The sequence below is a fragment of the Hippopotamus amphibius genome, chromosome 5 (genome assembly GCF_030028045.1).
Source record: "Hippopotamus amphibius kiboko isolate mHipAmp2 chromosome 5, mHipAmp2.hap2, whole genome shotgun sequence".
Classification (NCBI taxonomy): domain Eukaryota; kingdom Metazoa; phylum Chordata; class Mammalia; order Artiodactyla; family Hippopotamidae; genus Hippopotamus; species Hippopotamus amphibius.
In genome coordinates this window covers 33,313,018-33,325,438 of record NC_080190.1, presented here as the reverse complement: position 1 = coordinate 33,325,438, position 12,421 = coordinate 33,313,018, and the positions used below count along the sequence as shown (strand labels likewise).

The window sequence follows — 12,421 nt, the reverse complement described above, 5'->3', positions numbered from 1 at the left end:
CGCAGAGCCGGCCGGGGACGCCGTCCGGTCCGGCTGGGGCCCCCAAGCCGCTGCCCGGCGCTGCACCTGGGCCCGGCCCGGCCGCCGATTGGACGGCTCCGGATGACCCGGCTGTATCGCGAGACGAGATTGGCAGCGGCGGGGCCGCATGTGCCCCCGCGCTGGCTTTGTACGCGGAGCCGCCTGCCGGTCCTTTTAACAATGGGCGGCGCGAGCGCCCCGTCGCTGGGCCCCAGCTGAGGCCGGCGCGTTGCGGCCGACTGTCCGCAGCATGAGCGGGGCCGGCTTCCCCCGCACGACGGCGGGGCAGGGCCTGTGAGGGCCGCGGTTCCAGGTAAGGGAGGCCTCCGTGGGAACCGGCAGGCCTTGGGCTGGCGGCGGGGCACCGGACCCGCCCGCTCCGGCCTTTTGTTCGCCTTTCTGCGGCCGCGCGATCCCGTGCGCTCCTCCGGATGAGGAGGCGGCGGCCTGGGTGCGCGCTGGGCCCGGCCGGGCCGCGGGGAGGCTCTCGGGGAGGAGCGCGCGCCCGACCGTCTGCCGCCGGCCCCCGGAGGCGGGCGAGCGTTGGTCTCCGGGTTTCTCGGCGGGAGCTTTCACCTCAGGGGGGCTGTGACTGGTGTCAAGCCTCCTCAGAGCCGGCTGGAGCATCCCGGGAGCCCGACGCCGGGCCTCCAGTCCCGCTTTCCCGAGCACGGGCCCGGGTCCGCGCCTTGGGAACTAGGGCCCAAGGTGGTCCCCTTTTGCCCGGCACCGGGTCCGGCCGTTCTCCAGGCAGACCAGCTCCTCCATGCCGGGTAGCTCGGGCCTTCCATGCGGCGGCAGGGAATTGGTTTGGGCCCGTGCTGGTTTTAGGACGAATCAGGTGAAGATGAGCAGTCGCCCGGGGTGGCCTGAGGTCACACCCCTCGGAGAGGGGGCGCGTGGAAGGAGCTGGCAGTGACCGCGTCTGGGGTGTGTCTTACAGACTGAAGTTGCCGCGTCTAGCCAGGCGCGCCGCCCGGTCCCATGGAGCTGGAGGGGCAGTGGTGGCGGGGACAGCTGGCGGCCGATATCCATCAGGCTCTTCGGTACAAGGTAACCGCGATGCCCCGACCTTTCCATTCGGTGTCTTCTGCCAGTTAGTATGAATCTCAGCTGCCTGGATAGCCCGGTCAGGGTCTTTAACCACTAGTTTCCAGACCAGAAAAGGCGAGTTTGCTTCTTTGCTCAAGGTTAATTAACTTCTTGGCTTCTTCCTTGGGTTGTATGGGAAGAACCTGAAACTTGAATGAGGAGGGCGGTGGTGCGTGGTAGTTGGGAGAAGGACGGTGTGAAGGGACATTCTGATGTCCTTGTTTCTAGGTGGAGCATGGATTTGATGTATTTTAAAAGATATATGTGCTGGCTTTTTATTGGACAGAGTAGCCTTCCTTTATTCTATAGTTGCTGTTGCATGCAGCTGTCTGTTATGTCACATTTGTACAAAAATAAATTCCCCAGTCTTTCCACTAACTTGCTGTGAGACTTGGGACAAGTTACTTAATTTTCTGCTTCTCAATTTCCTCATCTGTCAAATGATTAATAATAGAACGTGCTTTATGGGACGATTGTGAAGATTAAAATGAGGTAATACTGTAGATGGCCCTCAGAACAGTGCTTGGCATTTAGTAGGCACTAAGGAACTAATAACTGTTTGGTATTCTCTACCCACCCCGCCCCTTCTCCCCCCCCCCCACCCCCCGAAACCCCGACTTGGGGGATATTCAGAAAGCCTTAAGGTAGGAGTTAGTTGCTTCTTCAGCTAATATCAAAGGCGGGGAGTAGCCCTAGTATTTTTTAAAAGATATTGGGGGAAAAAATACACCTTTCTGGCACAATGCAAAGTTTATTGTTGCTCCTAAGTAACAATTTTACTTTGTATGTCACATCTCAGCGTAAGATGTCAGCTCTGGGTCTTTGATAACCAGAAGTATCTAAAATTAACTCTAACTTGATTTAATTTCACCATGGATAGAGAGAGCCATTCAGTATGTATAGAAAATTGGAAAGAAGCAAAACAGCTGACTTTAGTAAAAAGGCTGCTGACTGTTGGAGTTGAGAGATCCTGGGATGATAATACACTTGTATCTTGATTTTTTTTTTTTTTAAACCAGGTTAAGTAAATTAGAAAACCTAATTCTGACTTAAATTGTTACAGTTGTACTCTTCTAAAGTTTGACATTTCTGAATGCTGCTTATTAATTCTGACATTCAGTCTCTTAGACACACTTAGTACACCTCAGCCCCCTAGGAGATTGATTGTACCACAGAAAAGTCTCAACTATGGAATGGTTCTCTGGAATGTAAAGAAGAGAGTTGCAGGTTTTCCACTTTGAAAATTGTCCAAATACTTTTGATTTTTTTTTTCCAGATGTCTTTCAGTTTTAAATGTTCTTATTTTCTAAGTGTCAGCTCTTTATCCTTCTGGTATGTGATGAAATTAATATTTGATGTTGATACATACTTTTAATGACATGAAACTTAAAAGATTTTTCTTGGTGATTTCCATGGTTTTTGATTCTTATATTTTATGTGTAATTTTAATCCTGAGTGATGACCTGAATTAATTTTATTAGTTGAATATAATTAGTTGGAAGTGGATTTTTTTCCCCAGCAGATTTGTTGAATGTTTTTGTGTGTTGGACTCTGGGGAGGATCCAAGGAATAAAACACAACCTATACTACACTTAGGTACAAACTGTCAGAGGACAAGATAGCACAGGGCCTGAAAGGATGCCACTGAAAGTTGTCTTGGGCCACCTGCGGCTTGCTACTGTGTGTTGTCTTTATTTTATCTTTAAGCATTGTGTAAGCCACATTCTTGTGATTTGACACAATGGCCACACCTTATAAAAAATTTGTTAATCAGTAAAACTCAAACTGGAGAGACCATTGTTTGTAGTACACTGAAGTCAAGAAAAGTTAAAATGAACTTTTCTCATAGAGAATACATGTTAATTCCAGGCTGCTAATTAGGTGATTGAGTTGGGTAGTCATATGTTCACTTATTTTTTCAACATATTTGCATGCCTGCAGTGTGCAGGGTGCTATGCCAGGCATAGGAATGGTAATAGTGAATGAGACAGACATGATCCCTGCCTTTATGGAGTCTAATCTCATATAATTCAGAACATCTGAATTTAGGTCTTCCTTTGGGCAGTTGCTATTCAGGCACAATGGAAGGTGTTCTATGTTTAGACCCAAGGTTTATGGAGGAATAATTGGTGTGACCAGCATTGCATCTACTAGGGAAGAGTAAAAATTAGAACAAATGAAAATCCTCTTCAACCCCAGATGCCAGCTGTACTGTTTTTGTAAAATACAATCATTTCTCCTCCAAGCATTACCCCCACCCCCCAACAAAGCAGCTGTTCTCTTATACCCTGTGTCTTCTCTTTCTTCTCATTGTTTTGATATGTATACTAGTGTCTTAGGATGCTTGGGGAAGTATTTTCAGGAGCCTTTATGACAGATGGGGACAATGCTAACTTTGTGAGAAACATCAAGAAAATATCCCACAGAGTTGTGTGTATTCCTTCTATGCCTTTATTTCCATCCTAGCTGGACAGTTAACCCATTCTGGGAAGGGGATGGCATTTGGGTGGTGAACTAATGAGGACCTGAGATTGGAGATGGAGATGACATGTTTAGGTGTCTCCGTGCTTTGGTCCTGTGGGATCCTAAGAAGCAAACGGGAACAAGAGTGTTCAATTCTAGGGGATCAGGAATAGATGTTAGAAAAAACTCATAAGCTGAGAGAAGCATAGGTCATTTTCTCATGCATGTAACTGCACTATGTGGACAAAGAACTGAGTCTGACAGCCATATGATAAGCCCTTGTACTTTACCATTTAAAATAATATAAAGAGAATGTATTGGACATGTTAAAAATCTAGTGATGGCCCTTGGAGTTCTTGCCTTTGTTTTGTCTTCATTTAGCAAAGTTAATTTAACATAGTTAAAAATAAAGTCCACCAGTGTCTTCCTGCTGTTTCCCTGTGCATCTTTAAGACCTTGTTCAGTCCTCTTTTAGAGAAAGCCTACTCTGGCTTTGTTTTTTCCTAACATCCCACCCCCAGAGCTGGGTTAGATCTCCCTCCTCAGTGTTCTGTAATACCCTGTGATTACTATATCCTAATAATCTCTGTATTTCGGGTCACCTGCTAGAGAGAGGCTTGAAACTGTATTCCAGCTTTTACCCCGAGGTTAACACAGTGTCTGCTACATGGGAGATGCTCAATAAATGTCACATGATGACAGCAAAGAAGGATGAAATTTGAAATGGTAACTCATTTACACCATTGTAGAGATCTACAGAAATGGTAAAGAAAAGAAAAATCCTAGAGACTGTATGAGAAATCAGCGTATTCCCTTTATTTAGAGAAATTAGTATTTTTTCTCTTTAAGGAGTTAAGCAAGCCCAAGCCAATGTGTTTTTTTTTCCTTCAGTAGCATTTGTTGATTCTTTTTTCACTTGTACAAAAGTTAAAAACATAGAATAGCCCATTAGCCTATCTCCTAAGTAACTCCTAGTAATATATTTTTAAGTGATATATGCATATGGATTTAAAAAATTTTGGATAGTATCAGGTTTAAAATGAGCTTTCCCCAACCCTCGCTATTCCCTGATTCCCTAAGGTTACCAGCATTATTGTTCTTTTCCTGAAAAGTTACCCAATAAATTAGTATATCTGCGAATATAATTTTTTTGTTGTTGAAACAAGAGTTCATAATACATATTCGCTGTTCTGTACCTTCCTCCCACCCTACCCTCACTCAGTTTATCAGAATTTTCAATATCAACATGTATAGGTCTAGTGCCCTTTATTTTAATGTCCACATTGAATCAATGTCCCATAAGTTTATTTAATTAGTTCCCTGTTGATAGACATCAAGCTTTTTTCTTAATTACACTTTTTATTTTGAAATAATGGTAAGTTCACATGTAATTGTAAGAAATGAAGCCTATACCCCTTACCCAGTGCCCCCTTCCTGTCTCCCTCCTACCCCATGGTAACGTCTTGCAAAACTATAGTGCAATTATCACAACCAGGATAGTATTGACAGTCAAGGTATAGAATGATTTCTGTACATTTATCACCACAAGGATCTTTCATGTTACCCTTTTATAGGCACACCCTCTTTCCTCCCATCCTCATCCTTCCTTAACCACTGGCAACCACTGACCTTTATTTTTATAATTTTGTCATTTCAAGAATGTTACATAAGTGTAATTATGCACTTCGTGATCTTTGGGGATTGGCTTTATCCACTCAAAATAATTCTCTGGAGATCCATCCAGGTTTTTGACATTAAGCTTTTTTATTCTACCATTTTGCTCTTAAAAACAGTGCTGCAAAGGACCTCCTTATATGTAGGATAAATTCCTACCTGTGTTGCTAGGTTAAAGGGTATCTGCAGTCTGCATTTTCAAAAATTTCTATTACCTAATTGCCCTTCAGAAAGTTATATCAGTTGTCCACCTCACCAATAAATATGGGAGTTCCTATATCCACTCGTGTTAGCATAAGCAAAAATTAATAAAAATTTATAATCTGGTAAGTGAAAAACTATATAGTTATCCCTTAGTATCCATGGGGAGTTGGTTCCAGGATCTCTATGGATACTGAACTCTGAGAATGCTCAAGTCCCTTATATAAAATGGAGTAGTATTTGTGTATATCCTACACACATCCTCCCGTATACTTTAAATCATCTTTAGGTGATTTATTCGTCCATGTTGTAGCATATATCAGAATTTCATTCCTTTTTAAGGCTGAATAATATTCCATTGTATGTATGTACTGCATTTTGTTCACTCATTCGTTGATGAACACTTGGGCTGTTTGTTTCCACCTTTTGGCTGTTGTGGATAATGCTGCTATGAAAATGGATATTCAATTATCTGTTTGAGTCCCTACTTTAACTTTTTTTGGGTATATACCTAAAAGTGGAATTGCTGGATCATATAGTAATTCTACATTTAATTTTTTTGAGGAATTGCAATACTGTTGTTCACAGTGGCTGCACAATTTTATAGTCCCACCAATACACGAGGGTTCCAATTATTCCACATCCTTGTTGACACTTGTTAGTTTCTGTTTTCTGGATTGTGTTTTTTGGTTTTTGACAATAGCAATCCTAATTGGTATGAAATGGTATCTCATAATGGTTTTTATTTTCATTTCCCTAATGATTAGTGATTTTCAGCATCTTTTTATATGCTTATTGGCCATTTGTATATCTTCTTTGGAGAAATGTTTAGTCAAGTCCTTTGCCCATTTTTTAATCGAGTTGCTTTTTTGTTGAGTTGTATATATAAAAGTTCTTTATATAATCTGGATGTTAATACCTTACCAGATAGATGATTTGCTAATGTTTTCTCCCATTCTATGGGTTGCCTTTTCATTCTGTTGCTAGTGTCCTTTGATGCACAATAGTTTTTATTTTGATGAAGCCTAATTTATCTTTTTTTTGCCTTTTTTTTTTGCCTGTGCTTTTAGGGTCATATCCCTGTTACTTCCTTCCATTGTGATACCTGTTGTGTTTAGTGTGGCATTATGCTGAGCTCATAAAATGAATTTAGAACCCTTCCATCTTTCTCTATGTTCTAGAAATACTTTAATAGTATATAAATTTTCTAATTTTTAAAAAATGAGACGCCTGATTAGAAGATGCTAGTGGATGTATATAGTCTACCTTTCACATCCCTGCAAGTATAATACAGTATGCATCATACAAGGAACATATCCATTTATCTGTTACCTTCTAACCAAAAACTTTGAGCTTCTTGAAGGGGGTTGTATGTGTGGTTTGGTTGGTATTTCGGTGATGATGTTTTTCTGAAAACACCTGGTAGGGAAAACAGGATTCCCTTATTAAAAGTCTTGCTAAAATACATTTATTCCATAATGCAAGAAATGCCTATAACTGGTTATGTCAGATGTGGTTAAGAATAAGGGGAAAAGTTTGGTTTTAAACTTTAAATGCCATTCATTATCCTTCCACTCAACTTTTTCATTTTTGTGTTATACTCAAGAAAGGTGTGTTTTAGGCACTTGTGCAACTAATATATTGGGGGAAAGCGTCATCTTTGCATTGTGGGAATAATTCTTTTGTAGGCTGTGTTAGACTAAATGTTGTTCCTCTTGATTTAGGAGCTGAAGTTGCCTTCCTACAAAGGCCAGTCCCCTCAACTAAGTCTTAGAAGGTATTTTGCTGACTTGATTGCCATTGTGAGCAATCGTTTCACACTCTGCCCTTCTGCCCGACATCTTGCTGTCTATTTGCTGGACCTGTTTATGGATCGGTATGACATCTCTATCCAGCAGCTGCATTTAGTTGCACTTTCCTGTCTGCTTCTAGCAAGTAAGTATGAATCTGACCTACATGACTGGAAAATTCCAATTTACTTAGAACTCAGTGAAATATCACCAAATTCCTTTCATTCCAGTTTGTTAGTATCAGAAAGTTTATGTTGAAAGTGCTTTTTGGCATAGTAATTCTTAACCAAATATATTAAAAAGTGGCTCTGTGGTCTTTTAAAAACATGTGTGCCTGAGCCCTACCTCCTGAAGATTCTGATACAGATGTCTAAGCCACTCCAGATCTACTGACTCAGAATCTACATCGTGGGGCCTGGATTTTTTAACTTTTTAAAAGTTCCAAGGCTGATTCTGATGTACTTTTCCAATTGAGAACCATTGCCTTAAAGCAGTGGTTCTCAACCAAGAGCAGTTGTGCCCCACAGGGGATACTTGGCAATGTGCAGGGACAGTTTTGGTTGTTGTCACAACCTGGGAGGAAGCAAAACATCTGCAATGCACAGGACAGCCCTGCACAACAAAGAATTATCTAACCCAAAATGTCAGTGGAGCTTAGATTGAGAAACTCTGTGTAAAAGGTACCATACTCTCGTGCTGTTAGAATACCTTCTACTGACTATGTAATGTTGGCTTAATGAACTGAGGGTTCATGTGTAACTGCTACAGATGTGAAAACATTTGCTTTTGCAGTAGGCAGAACTACACAGTAAGCTGTAAGGTAGAATCTGATAATGGGCCTTTTTGGTGCCTCTTTCTTTTAACATCTTCCTGTAACACATTTCATTGTTTGTCAGTACCTTGACTAAAGAGAAAGAGGGTGAGTAAAGGCATTGAAACTGAAATTTTTCTTCTTTTAGTAATGTGCAAAGATGGTATTTGATATTGAAATTGAATCCATTATGTAGTTTTTATATTATTCATGTCATTACAATAGAAATTTTAAGTCCCACTTAAAGTAGCATGTAGAAATACTGACTGCCTTCACCTCTAACCCCTAGAGGGTTTAGAATCCAGTGTGACTGCCCTCTAAGGAACGTTCCTCCTCTGCCCTGCCACCAGAAATCTTTCTAAAACAACTTTGCACTTTGACTGCAAGTAAACCTAAAACCAGGCCTGTGTGGTATCATTTATGATACTAGTCTCCTCAGATTTTCTTTTCCTGCCCTTATTTTTCCTTTGATTTGATGACTTCAACTCCTTATTTTATCTCCTTGAAGTTCTTTTTGTAAGTTATTTCAAATCCTTTGTGGACCAGGCTGAATATAAAACACAGCCCAGTGAGGACTTTCCACTGCCTGTGGGTTGAGGTGGAAACTCCTTAATGTAACAGTTAGAACCTTTCATCTGTATCCAGCCACCTTTCTAGACTTGTCTTCCAACCTGTCCCCATGTAACTTGAGTCAAATTCCTACCAGAATAGTGTATTTCCCAAATATCTATGTTTCTCCTTTAATCTATTATCCTCTGAGATCCAGACACATCACCTGCTCCTCTCCCCACCATCCAGAAAGCCAGAGGTTATGCTTGTACATTTATAATTAACCTTTAATTAAGGTTTCATCCTCATAAGCAGTCACGTGTGCAATTCTGTGTTTTTCATCACTAGCTGTGAAGCCTGTCGTGGTTTAAGAGTTTGAAAAGGATTGGAAAAACTCATACCTGACATGTCAAATGTTTGAGAATCCACATGGAATGGCTTCTTGTTATCCTGTAGAATGTTAGTTTATTATAGGATCAGTTTATAGCATAGAGACACTGGAAATCAAACATGCAAGTTAGGTTATTTTAAAAACTTGGGATAATTAATGAAAAATGTTAGTTTATTATAGGATCAGTTTATAGCATAGAGACACTGGAAATCAAACATGCAAGTTAGGTTATTTTAAAAACTTGGGATAATTAATGAAAAATGTTTGGCCATCACTGTCCTTTTACCACTACCAAGCCCTACCTGGTCTATGTCTATGGACTGAAATTATGAATGGTGCATAGTCAGTTCGTAGACTGACATTTGTGACTAAAATTTATTTACTAGTAATTTACTAAATGACTTGGGGTTATAAACTAGATATTCATAAACTACGTTACTACCACAGTTCACCAAGGTCTCTAGTTGAATAATAAGAACTCTGGCCACCATGTAGTGCTTGGCATTGGTGCCAGGTGTCTGTAGTTTCCACAGTTGGGGGAAAGGATACTTACTTGTGCACCATTTCAGGTTGGTTGGAATGGAGTTTTCAGTTCTTGTTTTTAAATTTTCTGTTACTGTTAGTTTAAGGTCATGATCAGTTTATTTTATTGAAGATTATTTGATTTAATCTATGTAGTAGTATGTAGTTACTTTTGGCTTTAGGATTTGTATTTGCTGCGTTCAAATGTGAACTGTGTACCGCCTATTACTATGAGTCAGATACCTCCTCCCTTTTTTCTACTGACTCCACCTCTTTTTTTCCTGAAAAAGAACTGCTTCAAAGCAATTAAAAGCTTAAAAACAATGTAAACATTGTTCCTTTTCCACTGGAGAGTGGAAAAGTGTGAGATAGGTGTCCCCCAGGGTCTCAGCTCCTCCTGAGTAGGCACTGGTCAAAAGAGTTCAAGCTATCAGCTCTTCACTAGGGTCAGGAATCAAAGAGGCTGGCCCTTAGTAGCCCACTGCAGTCTCTCCTCCCTCCAGTCTAACTTTACAGCAACAGAAGTGCTTAGGATGCTTATGAACTGATAGCCTGTTTTCAGTATCTGATGTCCGTTTTAAATTTGTGGAGTTCATTCTAATGTTTCTTACATTCTTACACTCGATCTGCTTACATTTGGATTCTGATGTCAGCTCTCCAATTAGTAATCATAAACTTTATTCAGATAATGCATCTCTCCTCACAGAATGATCGAACTCTGTATGTCCCCCTCCCCCAGCTGCTCTCTGCTTTGGGATGGGCAGCCTGTTGTGTAAAAGTGAAGAACAACTTACAGCTGACAGGACTGGGTGACAGCTGTATTTCATTTATTAAATAGGTCGGAAGACTTTTAGTAGTTCGGCTAAAAATGGAGCACAACTTGTAAGTTCCAGGTACTAATGCATATCCAGCTGCCTGGGTGTGTACATTAATAGAGGTGAAGAAAGGGCCTACAAATTGGGGAATGGCGTGTAGTGTTTTTGAGCAGGGATTATAGGAAGTCTATATGGATATAGGTTTGAATCTCTTGTCAGAAATATGAATTTCAACAGCCCTTGAGTCTCAGGTTACTTCTCTATAAAATAAAAATAAAGACACTTACAGAGTTGTTGTGAGGATCAAATGGGGTAATATGTTTAAAAGCACTTATGAAATTGAAACATAAATGTTAGTATTGTAATGATTAATTCCTCCATAAGTGTTCTGTAATCTTTAGTTTGGCTCCCTAGCCCCAAGGTTTTGGCTTATTCCAGAAAAGACTCTTGCTTTATCCTGGGAAATTCTCAAACTCTTAACTCTTTGACATGTATACCCTGGCTTCCCTTGGCTTCTGTGATCAGCACTGAACTTGTAGAGAGCATGGAAGCAGTCTTAAACATGAGACTTTTGATAATTTGCTTAAGGTATTGTGTAACTAAGAAAAGATCTTGAGTCAACATGAAGCCAAAAGACTTTTAATAGTAAAAATTTGTGACAAGAGCTTATTTCTCCTTGCTCACCAATACTGGGTTGACAAAGCTTTTTACTATTTGATGGGTAAAAAACTGTATGTCACAGGTGATTTTATTTATATCTCAATTTTTAGTGAGACTAGAATGTTGTTTTTTTTCCTATGAATTGTCTCTCCTGGTTCCTTACCCTTGTTTTTATTAGATTGATAGTCTTATACATTTGTGAGAGTTCTTAGTAAATGTTAAGGATGACTTTTTTCCTGCTTAGTAATAAAAGACTAGAATGTGGGTTGGCAGAGATCACAGTGACATCTGATCCATGCCCTACTACCACATACCTGCCATTCACTCCTGGCTTTGAGAATGTGCTGGTTTCCATGGCTGATCTAAACATTTCCTATAAAGGAAAGACAACCTGATGTTTTGTTTCTGTGGCCCCTAATTCTTTATTTTCTGGGAAGCAGATGTGAATTTCCTGTGCCCTTATTTCCTGTTTGGTGCCTTTATCAATATAATCACATGGCTTCTGGTATTTCCTTTCAATTGAAGAAAGTGATCTTTGCGATCTATATGTGGTATCACACATAAGTAGATTTAAAATAGTCACACACACCATTCAGCACAATAAAAACTGGATATGAATTCAGGTACTCATTGATGCTGTCACATTTTGAAATCCTTTAATATCCATGTATCAGAGTATATTATTATATATAATGAAGAGGTTCCAAAAAAACTTAAACCTGAATTAAAATCCCACGTATGGTTATTTATGCAGTATGCAGTTTATTTTTAACTTTGCAAATCAAGATGCAAAGGTTTTCATATTTGTAATAGCCAAGTACTTTATAAATACAGAAACCCCATGGATGCTTAACAATATAGAAGTCTGTCTATCCTGGTAGTTGTTGTCCCCATGTAACCTGGTGTAGTACTTTGGTCTAGAAGCACAGATTTGGGAATTCAAACATAAGTCTTTCATTTTTGGTTCGACTCAACTTAATTGACCTTAAATGAATTGGCCAACCTTGCTACCTTGGTTTCTTGAGCTGTGAAACTGGTCATATACAATTTTGTTTTCTGTGTCAAAAGTTTCAAGGAGATAATACGAACATTCTTGATCCTTGAATTAAACAGTGAATCGTGGTATTAATTTCTTCAAAGGAATTTAAAGCATCATATAAATAAACTCATTAATTTTTACAATAGTCCTTTGAAGTATACTGCCAGTATTGCTGCTGCTACACAAATAGAGTACTTTGAAAGCCTTAATGATTCATCCAGAGGGATTGAACTAAATTCCTAGGTCATTCTCCTTCTGAAGAATTCCATTCTGTTATACTGAGAACAGTGGGTTCCTCTCCTATATTTATGCAGTGATCATGCTGGATGACTGTCATTAAGACCACTTTAGTCCTTTCAGCTGTACTAATAAATGCCACTGGCAAAACTTGTG

The 12,421-nt window shown here is 40.2% G+C and overlaps 1 protein-coding gene across 2 annotated transcripts in view; it reads left to right on the top strand.

The window, feature by feature from the left end:
* The first annotated feature begins 176 nt into the window (after positions 1-176).
* Positions 177-12,421, top strand: part of CCNJ (cyclin J) — a 20,200-nt gene continuing 7,955 nt past the window's right edge. For both annotated transcript variants that reach the window (XM_057735355.1, XM_057735354.1), the window contains exons 1-3: positions 177-334; positions 965-1,074; positions 7,176-7,386. In XM_057735355.1, coding sequence (XP_057591338.1) covers positions 1,006-1,074; positions 7,176-7,386 — 280 coding nt within the window. In that variant the 5' untranslated portion in view covers positions 177-334; positions 965-1,005. The remainder of the gene's footprint in view (positions 335-964; positions 1,075-7,175; positions 7,387-12,421) is intronic.